The sequence below is a fragment of the Pyrus communis genome, chromosome 1, assembly GCF_963583255.1.
Source record: "Pyrus communis chromosome 1, drPyrComm1.1, whole genome shotgun sequence".
Lineage (NCBI taxonomy): Eukaryota > Viridiplantae > Streptophyta > Magnoliopsida > Rosales > Rosaceae > Pyrus > Pyrus communis.
In genome coordinates, this window is record NC_084803.1 from 19,639,022 (window position 1) to 19,657,642 (window position 18,621).

Genomic DNA, 18,621 nt, shown 5'->3' on the forward strand with positions numbered 1-18,621 from the left:
GATGATTTCAGTTTTTTTTTTTAATTTTATTTTGAGTTTAATTTTATTTTAAGTTTGATTCTTCCTATCCGGTAATACCAAACACAGTATAAATAATACGGTCATTAGTCCGATACTGCACCAAACGCTCGACTAATTTAGTCAGTATTATCCAGTGGCTATTTATCCTATCCGACAGAAATAGTCAGTACAGTCCGAGCTGCCAAACGAGGCCTTCGTGGACAATTCACAGAATTTTATGCTTATGATCAAAACCGTTCATATTACAAATCACTTTATAAAAAGTGATTGTTTGTTCATGAAGCCAAAGTATTATTTAATATGTGAATTAGGCTAGACTTTCTTTAAAACTTTTCGTAATCAAGTATTATTTATTCGTGTTTGAACTCTAAAAAAGTGATCATAAGTTAAGTTGTGCAAGTGATCATAAATTAAGTGGTGCAAGTGAAATGGCATTATAATTAGAGAACGTTTCTGTAAGCTTTAATTTGGAAGTGCTTTTGGTTGAAGTGCTTTTATAGTAAAATGGCTTTAGGGCTTTTTAGCTGAGCAACATGGCACAATGCAATGCATGCTCCTCCTCCTCGTGTCATTTTTTTTTTTCAAAGGTGTGTTATGTGTTATCCACAGAATACCATTCTTCCTTCAGTTGCTTTTTCTTTGTAGCCAAACTTTCCCTTAATTGTTTTAAGGCTGAGAAGATTGATTGCCCCAGTCTGAAGAAAACAAACTGATTCAGGTGCGGTAGCAATTTTAACCACCCACCAACCTCATTCGACCATTGACATACTCTACCTATTGCGGTGGTGCTGATTTGGTCTCCCATTAATTTCTTTGCCTTTGGTATTATATTAGAGTGGTCCTATTTATATACTTATTTTTACTTCGTGCATATTTTTTGTTAATTTTTATCCTTTACTGCTTTTTAATTCATTCGATCTACTGGATGGAAATTGAAACAGTGTGTGAAAGGCAAAAATGGGTGTGTGGATAACACCATCCTTATATTAACTCAATTAATTGGTTTATGATACAAACCCAAGCTTTCACATTTCTAAATGTCGTAAAACGGTCTATTAGTAAGATGATTTGCAGCTTACACAATGAAGAGCGTTTGTCTTTGTATATAAGTTTTGTGTTCAAATCTATCATTGTACAAAAAAACAAAACAAAGCCTTGTGCCAGAGTAGTTTGGTTTGACATTTCTCGAGTTATGAACCGATCTGAATCCATATCACATACAAATGGAAATTATTCACCTAAGAATTAGATTTGACACAAGCCAATGTTTTACGACTGATATTAGTGGTAATTAAGTATGTTTTTAAGAATTAGATTTGACACAAATCAATGTTTTTCGACACGACCTATGATCTAATCAATAATTTAAATTAGGGGTAATATTTTTATGTTTTTCTCCTCTTATCTATTTAGTTAGAAGATTCAGCTTTTGCTGGATTCATCCTAAATTTCGCGCAGATTTCTTTTCCAAAGCAAAACATGAAGTTGATGGAGAGATTTGTGTTTCATTTGGTTGGTTTACTTTTAAAAGGCCCGGAGCGACTTGAACGGCAATATTGTAAACGGATGTCAATGCAATATTACAATGTTATATTGATGTATTAGTACAAAATACAGAGCTCGTATCAACAATATTTACTAAATATTGATAATAAATAAATAAAATAAATAAATAAATAAAAATAAAAAAACATCGTAAACATGACGTTAATATTTAGTTGTAATATCATGGTTCAATATTTGTTTGTGTTTTTGCTTGGTGGGTTGCGCTTAAGGATGGGCAAAATACCCGCGGTTACCTGCCCATTTAAACTTCACAGTTACGGTTATGGGTAACCATTTAGATAAATAAACGGTTACCGTTTACCCATTTATTTTATATATGTAAAATTTGGTGAGGAAGGGAATTGGGGAAGGCTTTCAGGTGGGGAACATTTTTCCTACCCGGTTTATACTTTGGTGTACATAACTTGATCCCTAGTTTGTTTTGTTTGGAATTTTGAATTACCGATTTATAACATAAAGTTAACATAAACGGTGTACGTAACTTCCTGGAATAAATGGGCAACCGTTTACCCATTTATTTTATATATGTAAATTTTGGTGAGGAAAAGGAAATGGGGAAGGCTTTTGTGTGGGGAACATTTTTCTTATCCGGTTTAAACTTTGGTGTACGTAACTCCCTAGTTTGTTTTGTTTAGAATTTTGAATTACCGATTTATAATAATATAACTTAACATAAACGGTGTACGTCACTTCCTGGAAAATGAGAAGGGTATCATGAATATATTACCGATTTAGTTGTTTAGAATTTTGAAGATAAATTGCATATAGAAACATTTCAACATTACAACAAGCCATATAAGACATTCATCCAAATATTTGACAAATGCTACTCGAATTCGCACAAATATCTACCCTGCTTCCACCACATATTCCAGGAATTTACTTTTAAGGTTAGAAAATCAATGATAGCCTCAAGATGCCAGTCAAAATTCTAAATCGGTATCATCAATATTTTACAACATTTCACCTAAATCGGTAATATATTCATGATACCCTTTCTTATAATTGGTATCATGAATATAAACTTTGGTGTACGTAACTCCTTAGTTTGTTTTGGATGAATGTCTTATGTGGGGAACTTTTTGTTCTTATAACTGGTTTAAAATTTATGAATATATTACCGATTTGATTGATCCTCTTGTTTTGTTTTTTCTCTGAAGAAAAAAAGATAAACATGTTAAAAAGGGTAAACGGGTAATAAACGGTTACAGTTAAATACGTATGCGGTTATGAGTATGATTAACCGTTTATAAACGATTATAGGTATGAGTATAATCGTTTAGGAAATTACCCACCGGGTAAACGATTATGTGAGTATAAGTATAAATGGTTATGAATAAATAACCGCGGTTACCTGTCCGCCATAACCGTTACTCATTCCTAGTTGCGCTCTTCTCCTGTTTTTGGGCCTCCCTCTTTGTCTGGTCTTTATTGGGCACTTTGGGCCGTGCGTTTCGGATTTAGAGTCTAATTGGGTTCAGGTTCTAACAAGTTGTTCTAATAAAAAAAGGATTCTATCATTTTGTGGGACCCACCCTAACCTGGTAAATTTAACAAAATCCCATCCCTTTCATGGCTAATTTTGCTAATTAGGCATCCTAATAAAATCGTTATCTTTACAAAATTGGTTACCATTAAATTAGCGCCAAAAAATCACCCCCAAAAAAGAAAAAAAAAATAATAATAAAATAAAAAAAATCAGATTTCCCACAAAATGTTTTTCAAAACGGGTCAAAAATCAAGATTTAGTTTAGGGTTTAGGGGCGGGGGCAAATTTTCAGTCCCCCCCAAAACAACAGAAAAAATAGAAAAAAATCCAAATTTTTTAAGCCCCAAAAATTAATCGGGTTGGTCCGTCTCGGTCGCTCTCTCCTTGTTTAGGTCTCACTCCATCAACTATTAAGTTGACCTACATATTAAAACGTCACTTTCCCACCGTCAACTATATATAATCCCCCATAATTAAATATTAATTTTATTATCGTTTAATACTACAATTTAATGATACTTTTCTTCATTTGTAAGTGAAAGGTCTTAGCTTCGATAATTATCAAGTGCGAATTTGAACCAAACTATTGCCAGCTCATTGTAAGGTTTAGTCCACTCTCATACCCCTTAATAAATATAATATCGTTTGTTTTAAAATTAAAAAATAAAAAATAAAAAACTATTAATTCAAATTAAAATAGAAAATCGTTGCGTGCATTAAAACCAAAACCTTCCCTGTCCGAAACCGCACAAAGCCCATCTGGGCCCGCAGTTTATGGGCCCTTCCCCCCCCCCCCCCCCCCCTTCTCTTTCCTTCTCTCTCTCTCTCTCTCTCTCTCTCTCTCTCTCGTTCTCCCCCCGTTCTCTCTCCTCTGTTTGAAAGTGGACAAAGAAATGCTGAGAATAAAACTGAAAAGCCAACCAATTCTAACAACTTCGAAATTTCATTCTTAAATTTGAAGAAATCTCTGATTAAAAGTTACAAATCACACTTTAATTACGTCTTAATCATCCCCACCATCCGCAACCTCTCTCTCTCTCTCTCTCTACAGAAGCTCAACTAACGTCAAAGGAACTCAAGGGATACAGTGCTTCAAAGACCAACACAACAAACGAACCCACCTCTCCAACTCTTGACCTCTGCTTTCTCTCTCTAGGATTTTTGTGAGAGAGAGAGAGAGATTATGAAGCTCTCTGCTTTGCACCAGAGCTACCTCACCAGGCGGAGCAACAGCTTCAGGGGATCGGCGCCTTTGGACTCCTCATCTGACGGCAAGTCGCCGGCGACGCTGTCCTGGCTCCTACTCCATGGCCTCTGCTGCCTCATCAGCCTCGTCCTCGGCTTCCGCTTCTCTCGCCTCGTCTTCTTCTTCCTCTTCTCCACCTCCATTTCCAATCTCTATCCGGCGCCGTTTCGGTCAGTTGCTGATCACACCGTCAGAAATCTAGAGTTCCCCGCGAACCCGGTCCAGAGTCTCGAGTTTAATCTCAACAGGAACGCCACCACCGGCAGCTCCAGCAGCCGGGTCGTCGTCGGGCGGCATGGGATCCGAATCCGGCCGTGGCCGCACCCGAACCCGACCGAGACCATGAAGGCGCACCGCATAATTGAGACGGTTCAGAGGGAGCAGAGGAGGCAGTTCGGAGTCAGCAACCCCAAAACGGTCATCGCTGTCACGCCCACCTACGCTCGGACCTTCCAGGCGCTGCATTTGACTGGCGTTATGCACTCGCTGATGCTGGTGCCGTACGACGTCGTCTGGATCGTCATCGAGGCCGGCGGGGTCACGAAGGAGACGGCCTCGATTGTGTCCAAGTCGGGGCTCCGGATCATCCACGAGGGGTTTGATCAACGGATGGCTAATACTTGGGATGGCCGCCGCCTGCTGGAGGCTCGGATGCGGCTTCGTGCTTTGAGGTGAATTCTCAGTTTTTAATGTTTTATTTTCATTTGTTTACTTCTGTTAATAAGTTATTCTTCGAAAATTGCGGTTAAATTTCACGGAAGATGAAAAATGAAGCTTAACCAAATGATTATGGATATTCTAATTACACTTATAATTCTGTAGTTATTATTATTTGTCAGAATTAAAGCAATTGAAGATGTGTTTAGTTTGTAAAATGTGGGTTGCATTTAGTTTACGAGTTTGACTTTGTGTGCAATGGAGCAGAATTGTGAGAGAGCAGAAGCTGGACGGGATAGTGATGTTTGCGGACGATAGTAATATGCACAGTATGGAGCTTTTCGATGAGTTGCAGAATGTGAAATGGTTTGGTGCTGTTTCGGTGGGAATACTTGCTCATTCAGAGAATACAGATGAATCGTCTGAGGCCACAGTTCAGAAAAAGGAAGAAGGGGAGAACCAGTCAATGCCAATTCAAGGTCCTGCTTGTAACTCATCCAATAAGTTGATTGGTTGGCACACCTTTAACACCTTGCCCTATGTGGGAAAGAGCGCAAATTACATTGATGATCGAGCACCTGTACTACCCAAGAAGCTGGAGTGGGCTGGGTTTGTATTGAATTCACGGTTGCTTTGGAGTGAAGCTGAAGATAAACCAGAGTGGGTTAATGATCTAGATAGTATTGGTGGTGCTGATGAGCTGATAGTGAGCCCTCTATTCTTGTTGAAGGACTTGTCTTTGGTTGAGCCACTTGGAAATTGTGGGCGCCAAGTTTTGCTCTGGTGGCTCCGTGTTGAAGCTCGTTTCGATAGTAAATTTCCTCCCAGGTGAGTCTTTCTTATTTTGCTCATTGTATTCAACACTATTCCTATTGATTCAACGCAGTTTGGTTGTTCATTTTTGACCTGTTGATGATCCGCAAGCTAGGTGTGGGGGTGCTTCCTTGTTTGCTTTTTTGTATCTTATGAACCCCAGCGGGTGATGTATATGTTATCATATACAATACCGGAAAACTACATGATAATTTTAGAAAATTTTTGTGGACTTAGGTAGATATTTGCCAGCCAATTTAGGATATTTCTTGTGTCTAACACTCAAGTCCTGTGCCTAGATTTTGAGAACTTTTCCTTTACAACACATTCAGCATGATCTTTATAGTGTGTCTCATGACTGTTGGTGCTATGGTGTTGTGGAGTCTCTATATCCCAAATCCTGTGCCCATTTCCACCTAAAATATCTGCAAATATTACAATTTTTCTTGATCCAATGTATTAATGGGAGACTTTATCATTTAGTCCTTTTCCTACTACCTGTAGCCAAAAAATGGCTAAGTGGTTATATAGTGCTAGTGTAAATGCTGCTACATTATATTAGGACTTGACTAAAAATAACTTCTCCCCCTAGATATTAGTTGTATTGTATCTAGAAGTCAATTCAAGTATTAGCGACACTTGTGATTTATCCCAACTGATCCAGTCTATTATAAGATTCAGATTCATGGCACATATGGCATATCCATTTGTGCTTAGTGTCTTATGTTGGTTGATATGAGAATTTAGAGCAGGATTTGATGAGCCAACGCATTACATTCACATGCAACTTCTCATCTCACAATCTGAAAAAGACATGCTAGTATTGGACTTGAATTGACCCAAGTTGAAATAAGATGTGACTTCTCAATAACCACGTGATAGAATTTCTATTGACCGGGAAAAAAATGATCAAATTTCGTGGACAAGATTTATACGATCCTTATTTAACACCTCTTTATGTAATTAACATATATACCTACTTGATTCCCTTTCTCATTATTTCCTGTTCCAGCCTTTTATCTATCCTAGAGAAAGTAGGACCTTGTAGGCTCTATATATAAATTGGTAATATCATTTGTGTTTCTTTTTGGTAAAGAATGGATTTGGTACTTTAATTAATATCACTAGGAATAAACATGTCTTTTTGTTGTAATACCATAAGTGTACCTGTAATTTTTTGTAATACCACAACTACTACCCTTTAGTATGTTTTTTCAGTATAGTAAAACAATTGGTACGGTTGAAGGAAATTAATTTGCAAAATGATTTTGAAAATGTAAATTGTTTTGGAGAAAATAATTTTCTGATTAGTAAATTTTCTAGCATTTTAAACTATAATGTATGTAGATAACAAAAACATGAAATAGTTATCATTTTATTCTTCTAGGTGTTGCGATAGTCTTATTATCAGTAGCAACTAGAAAAATATGGCATTTGAAATGTTTGTCGGTCAGTATGTGAGAAAAATTATTTTGTAGAAAGGCATTTTGGTACCCAAAGCCAGTTTATTTTTAATTCTTAAGAGTTAGTAGACATTGCAATGGTAATCAGTCTTATTCTCATTCTAATTATAGAGAATTAATTAGCATTTTAATGGGAATATAATATTCCGGTTCCTTCTCATTTATTAATTTATCCTGATTCAATTAAGTTCTGTAGCATTTTGAAGGGCTGACCGAGATTTCAGAAATTTCTGGTTTATGTCCATATAGCTGATGGCGGTTGTTGTTTCATACCAATTTATGTTTGATATGTGAAGTGTAATGTATCACGTATGTGCTGTATGTAATTGCTGTCTCACATCCTAACAGTTGAAAAATATATCCTATTGTATCATAGATTCTATAATATGGAAGGTCCGCTCATGAGGGTTTTTGAGTGTTCAAGACATAATTGTTGTCCCACATTTTTTTATTTGGTGTCCATGCCTTTGTGAAGTCGCATTCTTTTTCATGTTATCACGATGTCTTCATATTTTATGATTTAGCTTAGAGTATTCTTTCCAGTCCCAAGTATATTAGTCCCATCTTTTCGTTTCTTAATAAAGCAGGTTGTGTAATTTGTAAGTTCCCTTTTGTTTATTGCATCGTCAGAAGTCTTTCCTCTCCTTTTTTTTCTCTTTGGGCTAAAGGGTATTCTAGGTTCACCCAGGAAGAAGTGATCTAAGTCCCCCGTTACTTGTGTGCGAAGACTGGATTCCATTAACTCCTTGTGAGGGCAATTCTGATTGGAAACTTGATCTGCCTTTATGAACTTGTACAAACTACACTTAGTATTTCGTGTTTGTGTTTTTATGCTCCCATGGGACATTGTTTGTCATTTCTTTGTGATCTGATAGTTAATAGTGAAATTTTACCTCACAAGAAACGAATAATATATTTGGTCCATGAGTCTGTCTTGTTTTGTGTGCAACATCAGTGATCGTATTTAGTGTATAGTTACATTTGATTCTCCATGAACTCAGCTTTTTATCACGCTAGCATGATTCCTCTGCTCTCTGTTTGATCATTAGTTTGAATTTTTCTTGTACAGATGGACTATCAACCCACCTTTGGAAATCACTGTACCATCAAAACGTACACCATGGCCTGATGCTCCACCTGAACTCCCATCTAATGAAAAAACAGAAACTGCAGTTGAAGAGCACACAATGAAGCGTCCTATAAAAATCCATGCACCCAGAACGAAGAGAAGTTCTCGAAGCAAGAGGAAGCACGAGACAAAAACAATTGACATGCAGGCTTCTGCAAGGCATACTGAACAGGACTGAAACACTTGCCATCAACGCTCAAAATATATACTGCTGTGTGAATTTGAGGCTTCAGTCTTCAGCATTGGGAAAATTTATATGAAGATGCATCGAAAACTTAGTTGAAGAGGCCGAGAAGCATATGCTGTCAGCAGTTTCGTACAGTGAGGTACCTTTATTACCGGGGCTAGTTGATTGTGCATTCGAGTTTGATTCTTATCTTAGTTTCACAAATTTTTTATTTTTTTATTTTTATTTTTTGGGATGTGGGTGCTTGATTTTCTAGCCTCATGCAAAATGTAGGTCGTCGTCGCGACCAATTGAGTCTGCTGCATCTTGTGCCTTGCAGGAAGTTGTATTTTATATGCTCCAAAATGTTACATATTCTGCTAAATAGAAATCATAGAGTTGTGTTCAGTTGGATTGCGTAGAAATGAAACGATACAAAATATAATAACAACTTCACCATTCATTTCCCGAACACCGCCTTTCGTAATTTTAGTTGAAGCCACAGCTGACCGAGCAATTGCCCTTACTGCCCATTATAAATTTGTGGAGAAAAAGTCAGATTTCGGGCCAATGCAATTTGGAACCTGAAAAAATTGACCTTCGCACACTCCGTTAATACGGCATGCTTTTGTTTATTTATGACATTTAAATTGAATAAATAAAAAAAATATAAAAAAATAAAAGATACGAAACGAAGGTGTGGGAATGGAGAAAGTGAGGATGCGGAAATTTCAAATTTGAAGGAGCATCTTGGCGCCAGCGAGCCGATCATTAGATTCCAGAGTTTCCACTGAATATATGGTTAACGGTAAACTCTGATGGAAGCAACTGTGGGAGCGGGAATCTAGAAGAATGGCCCAAAGACGACAAGTTGAGCAAAACCGTCGGTTTGGGGTCCATTTTTCTGGATAAATAGGTAAATAGGCTAATATTAAAAGAAAAGGTCGTGGATGAGGGCAGCCGAGGCGACTCTTCCCCACACCTCCGGCGGGGCGGGGCGGCCGCGGGGGGGGGGGGGGGTGTGTGCCGCATGCCTTAGGACCAATGAGGTCATTTACAAATTTAGGTGGCAAAGTTAAAATGAGAGCGAATTTAGTGGGAAATTTACGTAGCATTCAATGTTGTAAGTGTTTTAATTGTTAAGTTGATTTTCATTAGATTTGATTTTCCACAGCTATTTGATTTTTTTTTTTTCAATCTTAGTAATTTAATTTTCGTACCAATCAGTATTACGAACTATTAAAGAAGAATAAAACTTGTTCACCTTTTGTACACATTTATTGGTTAATTTGTTCAATTTAACGACAAAAAAAAAGAGTAATATACAACAAGTGAAATAGTAAGTGTACGAAATTTGTTCTCCCATTAATATTATTATTATGGGATACCACACGACATTCCTAGAGTGTAGGTAAGTCCAAGCTGAGGTTAGGACGGTGAAACCCAAATGCAAAAGTTAGGACGGTGAAACCCAAATGCAAAAGCCCCCACCTCTATCCTGCCGGAGGGTGGTGTTATTTTATGTGGGCGCTGGCTCCCTCACAAGAGGTGTGAGTCCGAGTGCCAAGTACAAGAGTTCTTATCCTCTGTGTTGCCTTGCCGCACAGAGGGTCTTCCTCGAGACTTCCTTCGTGAAAATGGACATGTTTTCATGATCACGATCGCTATCCACGTCTTGTGTCGTTTTATTTTCTTTAAAGTACCAATAATACTTTTCTATATTCATATTTATGTATATATGGAACTTTGAACAAAATATATGAAATTCGACTCGAGAATGTTTTCTCCTATTTCATTAGATACAAGAGGTATTTGTCGGTTTGCCAATTGAACTTGTATAGAGTTGCTAATTTTTCATTTTGGCAAGTGGCCTTTTACCACAATGGTGGAAATGTGTTGAGCCCTTGCATGACGGCATGGGTTCAAACCTCATCAGTGATTAATATAACAAAATTTATCGTTTGACAAAAAAATAAAAAATTTCCCCTCCAAGCTTTAATTTTAGATGTTTACTCATCTGAACTCTTATAATTATCCAATTTCCACCATGAACTTTAACTTTAGCCGATTACCCTCTAAAATTTTATAAATAGCCAATTCCGCTAGCGTTAGATTTTAAAATTTTCATCCATCCAATTCCCCATTCTTTTTTTGCTTCATATAGTTTTCATGTGTTGTCTCCGTGATCAAAATAGATGGAAAATTGGATGAATTTTGTAAATCTAGCGTCAGGCGAAAAATTGGCTATTTATGAAAGTTTAGGGGGGGGTAATCAACTAAAATTAAAGTTCAAGGAGAAATTAGCTAATTATAAAAGTTCAGAAGAGATAATTGACTAAAATTAAAGTTCAGGGAAGAAATTGACAACTCTACACAAATTTAAGAACAAATCGACAAATATGGCTAGATAGAATACAACCCTACTTGACATATAGGCCTCGTTTGGTAGTTCGGACTGTACTGACTATTTCTGTCGGATAGGATAAATAGCCACCGGATAGTACTGACTAAATTAGTCGGGTGTTTGGTGCAGTATCGGACTAGTGACCGTATTATTTATACTGTGTTTGGTATTATACTAGATAGGAGGAATCAAACTTTAAAAAAAAAAAAAATTTAAAAAGTGAAATCATTTTTTTGTTCCCAGATCTCTCCGCACCCCCCAAACACCCTCCCTCTCTCCCTTCTTCTTCCTCGACTGCAGAAGAATCCCAAATAATTATTCCCTAGCTCTCTCCGCCACACCCCCCAAACTCCCTCTCTTTCTCTCCCATATTCTTCTTCCCCGACTAAATAATCCAGGCGTTTTGGTTGGTTTTATTAAGCGGGTGTATACCGTGTTATCCTATCCGACCGCTTAAATTAATCCGGCGCTTATTTAGTACGAGTGAACGCCAAACACCCGAGTCCGTATAACTAATCCTATCCGATCCTTTATCCGATCTGCCAAACAGGGCGATAGGGTATTGGTGAGTTGGCTCTTGGAAGTTTATATTATTCTTATAGCTAGCTAGGGTTTTCCCAAACTCCATAACCGGCGATATGGGCCAAATTAATATATGGCTGCTGCTATACAGTCATTAGGGAGAGAGATTGGGTATGGGTGGAAGGTAGTTGATCCATTTGCTCTGTGTCACTTGTTAGTTGGATATCGTATCATGAATTAATTAATAACGTGACCTAACAGTCCAAGTGAAAGGCAATGTAACCATCTAAGTTGACCCTTCACCTATGTTTGCATGCCATATGATTTTTTTATTCCATTTTATCCCACTTTACACTAGATAATGGGGAGGAACATGCCATACATTATCTTCTTGTTCAAGTTCTCTTATCCTTGAAGATAATTGCTTTTTTATTATTTTGTAAAAGTACTTTTTTTTCGAACTTTTTGTAAAAATACGTGAGTATGAAGAAGCTTTTTATAATTAGTAGGATTCAAATATCTCAAACTAATTATTATTAAGGGTTTGAGATCGAGAATACTAGCTGCCTTCATAATATTTTTTGCCTATCGGGACTTTCGAAAACTTTGGTATGCTCCAATGTATGACATACACCAAATGAATGAAGAGTTGATATGCAACCAAAGATTCAACTATCAAAGATCTCATAATTGAAGCCGTCCAAATGATAGGTCAACCAAATAAAATCATCTCTCGATTAAAAATCTAATGTATTGTTAAGTAATTTAACGATTTTCACTTTAATTGAATTTTAGAATATAAGATACAACAATAAAAATGAACAAAATCTTGATCACAAAAGCACAATGGACTAAAAGGTAGCTTAGCACAATTTCCTTATGGTGACAAGAAGATAATCTAAACCTAGATACCAATATTTTGATATATAGTTGGAGTCTTGGAGACATAACAATGAATTGGCTAATGAATCTAACATGTTTGCAGTCGCATACGCCTCATGTTGTTGCTAAATTAAAAAGAAAGAAAAAAGAAATTGAGATCGAAATAAGATTCATCAAATATTCAAAAGTAGATGTTGTCATGTTCCTGCATGAGTACATGAATCTTTATGTTTTGTTTGGTATTCTTCATCTACCAAAGCTGCATTAACCCTCTCGCACACAGTTCGAGCACTTTGACCGGTAGTTCGGAAGAAATTTTTTATTGTGATCGGAACACGGATGATACATTATATATTTCTAAATGAATGGTGGAAAATTGTATTTTTTAAGTTATTAACTTTTTAACATGTATATCTCATTATTTATATGATAACACAAGATGTACTACCTCGTGTTTCGATCACACTGAAAAATCTCTCGTAATTTGCAGCGAGAGGAGGAAACCTTACCTCCCAAGTTAACCAGTAAAGGCATGAAACGTGGCACAAAACCATTTGCCGCAATTTGCAGGAGAGAGAGCAGACCAGTTCCTTCAAGTTGGCAAATTCCAAGTTCCAATCCCACAACTATTGGTTGCAGCTTACGTGCGCCCTTTCTGGATTCTGCGTTCACAAACTGTCATCCACATGGTGTGTACGAACAGATTTTATCTCCAACCCTAAATGATCTCGCTTTTCCACGAACTTACCCTTTTAATCCCTTGTTAAGTCTCTCTTTCCTTTATTTTCTGAATTATTTAGCGGACACATGAGCATTTTTCTCTCTGCGTGCACCATCCCTCCACGGTATGTATTAAAAAAATAAAAATAAAAAACACAAGTGTTCTCCTTTTTTAAGAAAATTAGTAAATAAACAGTGTTTCCTTTCTAAAAATATTTCAACTTTAGAGTTTCTTTCTTCATCTCATTAGTGATTTAACGGCAATTTTTTTTCACGAATTATCAAATTAACATTCAAACTCAAAATCTTGTCATCATGATTTTTGCAATAGTGTTGCCGCCAAAAGATGTTAGTGTTTTGTATTTGAATTAGGTTTTGATTTTATAAATTAAAAAATGAAAATCAATGATGAATTGATTTAGTTGATGAACGAAGAGAGAAAATAGAGTACGACTCCTCTTGGTTTTGATTACTCAGCAAGCTAACCGTTGTCAACCCACTCACGCCTAAAACACAACTCAACTCATGTGCGCCTCGCGCGTACAACCAAATTAACACACACATCTTCTGTAATAGTTGTCATACATCTAGCCTATGAGCTAGTTCTAATCTTAGCTATTCATTACAACAAAAACATAAGAACAAACAAACTCATAAATTCAACATTTAAACAAAGTGTAATCTGCTCAAATGCTTATTCTTTTGTACAATTCTAGGGTTTTGCATATTAGAAGGTATTCATCTCTCAATCTACAACTTTGTAATTTATTTTCTTTTGACTTTTAATCTTGGCATTGTTTATGTATTCAGTTATACTCTCTAGATTGCAAAAGTTTTCTCCCTTCAGTTGTAAATAATAAATAAATTTATATATTAAAATATAATAATATTATTAATAAATAAGTGTGACTCATACCAATATTCACATTATAACAAGAGTAAATTATAGCAATGATACTTTAACTTTAACTTAATTGGAGTAATGATCCATCAACTAAAAATTCATTACCATTGGTCCCTCAACTTTAATCCAACTGGAGAAATGATCCCTTCACTTTATTCCAATTCTAGTAATGATCTTTGCAATATAACTTATTTTAACAAAATTCTAACAAAATTGACAAAAATAATCATAGCTACATATTTTGATGAGTTGAGGGACCAATGGTAATAAATTTTTAGTTGAGTAATTATTACTCTAATTTGATTAAAGTTAAATGACCATTACTATAATTTACTTTTAATTATACACATCTCTATCTCCCATCCCTTTCCACTAAATCCACCTAGTTCAAGATCTGGACATTTGAAATTTGATCAAACGACTACAAATGGAGAGCCCTTTTAAAAGTAATAATAACTATAATCGGTAGATCAAATTTTAACTGTTCGAATTCCGAACTAGGTGAATTAAGTAGAAGGGAATCCGGTTTCCCATCTCCCAATACAACTTTCACAAGAAAACCTATGGACACCGATACTTTTGAATATTAAACTCCCTTATTTTTTCTTTATAAACCCAAAGCGTCTCCACCCTTTTTCCACACACCCATCCTTTGGAGAAAACACAAACACCATTCTCCCCCAAAAACCATGGCATCAACAATGTCTCTCGCCGTACTCACCATCCTCTTCCTCTCCTTCACCCTCTCATACTCCTCCCCGATCGTCGACTCTCAGAGCGAGGCCGACGTCAGAGCCATCTACCAAGAGTGGCTCGTGAAGTACCAAAAGACGTACAACGGCATCGGGGAGGAGGAGAGGAGGTTCGAGATCTTCAAGGACAACTTGAAGTTCATCGACGAGCATAATGCACAGGACCGTCCGTACAAGGTCGGTCTGAACGCTTTTGCTGACCTGACGAACCAAGAGTACCGTGCCAAGTTTTTGGGCACCAGGAGTGACCCTAAGCGCAGGGTCATGAAAGCCAAGAAGCCGAGCCTGAGGTACGCTTTTCGCGCCGGTGAAACGTTGCCGGAATCTGTGGATTGGAGAGTCAAGGGTGCCGTCAATCCCATAAAAAATCAAGGAAGTTGCGGTGAGTAATTTATTTTTCAGTACTCACACTTTTTGTCAAGTTTTTCTTTTTGTTGGATTAAGGAACTTAATTCATTGGTTTACATGTTCTTTCTGCAAAGATGGTCCCCTAACATGTTGATTGATTATTCCATCAGTCTGATTAATTGTCTCATGTTCAAATTGATTCTGGGTGTGACCCAAATTAAACTCGTCACTCGATCCTCTGTACAATTCAATTAAACAGATTTTTCTTATTAAAGTCAGATTCTTTGTATTTAGAACTAAATTTTTGATAAATTTAATTAATCGTGTCATGTTTACATTGATAAGTCTAATTATTTCATGTCATGTTGCTGATCAACTGTGCGGATTCATTTTTAATGTGACTCAAATAAGTCAAATCCATGGATAGGAGAAAAGGCCTCATGATATTTAGTAATTTTTTTTTAACTTTTATTTTTGTAAAGAAGAAAGAAAAAAAAAGTGCTTTTGTCGGTGGGAAAAGGTGAAGTCTTTGAATGGTGGGAAGCCCTGCTCTGCACTCCACCACTGTTGAATTTTAGTGATGCACGAAAGGGACCTTGGATCCCCTCTATATCCTCTTTATTAGGATTTTAGTGATTCGTGATTTGTATTCGTTTATTATATTATACGATCAGAAATTTTAAATTTTTTATTTAAAATTAAATACAAATAATATTTTGATAAAAATTAGATGTAGGATAAACAAATATAATTTATAAATTTTTGAAATTTTCACAAAAAGAATCCAAAGAGAAGGTGGCACAGGGTTGCTACTTGATAGTAGTTTGGACTTTCAGTTGCAAGTTGGGATTCCTTACCCTCACCTCAATATAAAATAGCAACATCACTTTTCTTTAGTGAAAAATATGTTTTTTAAAAGATTTTTAATAATTATAAATACTTTATAAATTATATATGATGGGTGATACATAATGTTATATGAAAATATTTATACATAATATTGTGTTATTGGTATTGAATATTATAAAATTAGTGTGATGTGAAAGTCTTTTTCGTATTATTACGTAGTGCGACTTTATGTTATAACATGTGTACATTTAATATTATATCCTATAGTAACATAAGTATTGATAATGTCACAATAAGTTCATGAAATACCAAAATGTTTCTCCAAGCTCACTCAAAACCCAAACATGGCTACAAAGTCAAAACTCAAAATGTTTCTCCATGCTCACAAAAACCTTTGAAATTCTTGCGTGCAGGAAGTTGCTGGGCTTTCTCGACAGTGGCCGCGGTGGAGGGCATAAACCAAATAGTCACAGGAGAGTTGGTGTCTCTCTCAGAGCAAGAGCTTGTAGACTGCGACAGATCCTACAACGCCGGCTGCAATGGTGGTCTCATGGACTACGCTTTCGAGTTCATCATCCAAAACGGCGGTATGGACACTGAATCGGACTACCCTTACAAAGCATATGACCAAAAATGCAACGTTGCACTGGTGAGTCGTCAATTTTCAAATGCCAATTCCCTAATTATACTCTTTTAACTTAGGGTAGCCTTTTATTTGTCCTAACATCTTTCTTTGTTGCACTAATAATTTTGCAGGAGAACAATAAGGTTGTTAGCATTGATGGGTACGAAGATGTTCCGTCCTATGACGAGAACGCTTTGAAGAAAGCCGTTGCACACCAACCCGTTAGCGTTGCCATTGAAGCCGGCGGCAGGGCCCTACAACTCTACCAGTCGGTAAGCAACTTCATATATGTCACTACCTCACATAATTGTCTGATAACATAACATGTTCGAGAACTTATTTTGTTTTGGTATTTATTTTTTTCAGGGTGTTTTCACTGGTGAGTGCGGGTCAGCATTGGACCATGGTGTCGTTGCTGTTGGGTATGGCACCGAGAACGGTACAGACTATTGGTTGGTGAGGAACTCGTGGGGCACCAACTGGGGAGAGAGTGGATATTTTAAGATAGAGAGAAATGTTGCAAGCACATACACAGGCAAGTGTGGAATTGCAATGGAGGCTTCTTACCCTACAAAGAAGGACCAAAACCACCCATCAGGCTCTTTCTTTGCTGAGGAAGACATCAAGATGGTCACAAGTGCATGAAATTGAAATGATGGGGGCCTTTTGGTCAATTGCGGTACAAAATGCCCAATGTGTTCCATTTTGTGGTCTAATTTTACAAAAAGGATGAGGAGGGTATTGGTATTACTGATTAGGGATAAAACTATTGTTTGTAAATAGATTTTAATTATGTTGAAATTGCACCTGGTGCAATCCCATTCCTATTTCAATCAAAAGTTTTACTTTTATTTATATGTACATTACTTGGGTTACCGTTTTTTTTTTTTTCAATTATTGGAGTAACATTTTTATCCTCTACCAAATCAAACGAATACGTTTTGAAAACTTTAATAGTAAATTAAAATAAACAAATAACATGGCTGCAAAAACAACTCTTGAAAAATAAAAAGCTAAATGCGAATAAAAACGGAGAAAAAAATCCATCACCAGGATCTATCAACCTGTGTTATTTACAAGAGTAACTTGAGGATCACTTGATTAATCAAAATGTCATGTAATTAATGGGATAATGTGGGATATTAGGTCAATTTAGAGTTTCTTAATTACTTACCTTCATATCCAATATGGATTGTAAGGGGGCTTGTTAGACAGAATATTGTTCATGGATTCAAATCTTTAGTGTAGAGATTAAGGCCTATTGGGCACTAATCCACTTATGTTACTTCAGTTCAGCCCTTAACTCCCACTTTCACTTTGGCAAATTTCAATAGATGATTTAGATCCACAATGTAGTAAGCTTAGATATACTATTATAGCGCCAATAATCATTTGGTCTAGGGTCGATTTTGTGAACTAACAAGTTCAACTATCACCAACGACACTGTTGATAAAAGAAAATATATCATTTCATAGCATGTTGTAATACATGAAACAAGTGTGTTTTTTATTAGCCACCAAGGAAGTCCCTTTTTTTGGTTGGTGAATAGACACCAAGGATTTCCTAACAGCCCTGAAAGTGAGTACATTTTTTTGTCACACTTGCATAAAGAAATAGTTCAAACTTAAAAGGTCTAAGAGAACTGACCTAGTATGTCTTGAAGGCCTTCAGATGCCAAAGTCACAAATGGTGTTTAAATTGAATAAATAAATAGGGAATAATAGTAAGTTGACGTGTGTCAAAGACTCTTATACCCTAGTGAATGGCCCTTGGCCCTCTCCTTGAATCGTGTCGTGGATACCTCTTGGAAATAAGACTAAGATATCTCAAGCACAAGTCTGATGTCTCTTAACTCTCGACACCTCTAGTGTTAGAGATTGGAGAGAAATGATTTTTTCTGAAGAAAGAATGCATTAAAGCGAGGAAACCAAGATCCGTTACAATCAAATAAGAAAGCCGTAGTGGCTTGAACATGGAGTTTTCGATCCCAAACATACATATTAGGAAGGAAAAGACCTAGATTAGTCACATCATCTGCTACAAAGTTTGTGTCTCGATAGACAT

At 36.5% G+C, this 18,621-nt stretch overlaps 2 protein-coding genes across 2 annotated transcripts; both read left to right on the plus strand.

Annotated features, from left to right (window-relative positions):
* Nucleotides 1-3,938: 3,938 nt before the first annotated feature.
* Nucleotides 3,939-8,958, plus strand: LOC137748091 (beta-1,4-xylosyltransferase IRX14-like). The gene is made up of 3 exons (XM_068488184.1): nucleotides 3,939-4,993; nucleotides 5,247-5,807; nucleotides 8,325-8,958. Exons 1-3 carry the CDS (start codon nucleotides 4,260-4,262, stop codon nucleotides 8,560-8,562), a joined length of 1,533 nt encoding a protein of 510 aa, XP_068344285.1. The 5' UTR covers nucleotides 3,939-4,259; the 3' UTR covers nucleotides 8,563-8,958.
* A 5,631-nt stretch (nucleotides 8,959-14,589) lies between these two features.
* Nucleotides 14,590-17,411, plus strand: LOC137739403 (cysteine proteinase COT44-like). The gene is made up of 4 exons (XM_068478973.1): nucleotides 14,590-15,116; nucleotides 16,345-16,580; nucleotides 16,688-16,828; nucleotides 16,923-17,411. The coding sequence occupies exons 1-4, from the start codon at nucleotides 14,672-14,674 to the stop codon at nucleotides 17,199-17,201; spliced, it is 1,101 nt and encodes a 366-aa protein (XP_068335074.1). The 5' UTR covers nucleotides 14,590-14,671; the 3' UTR covers nucleotides 17,202-17,411.
* Nucleotides 17,412-18,621: the final 1,210 nt, after the last annotated feature.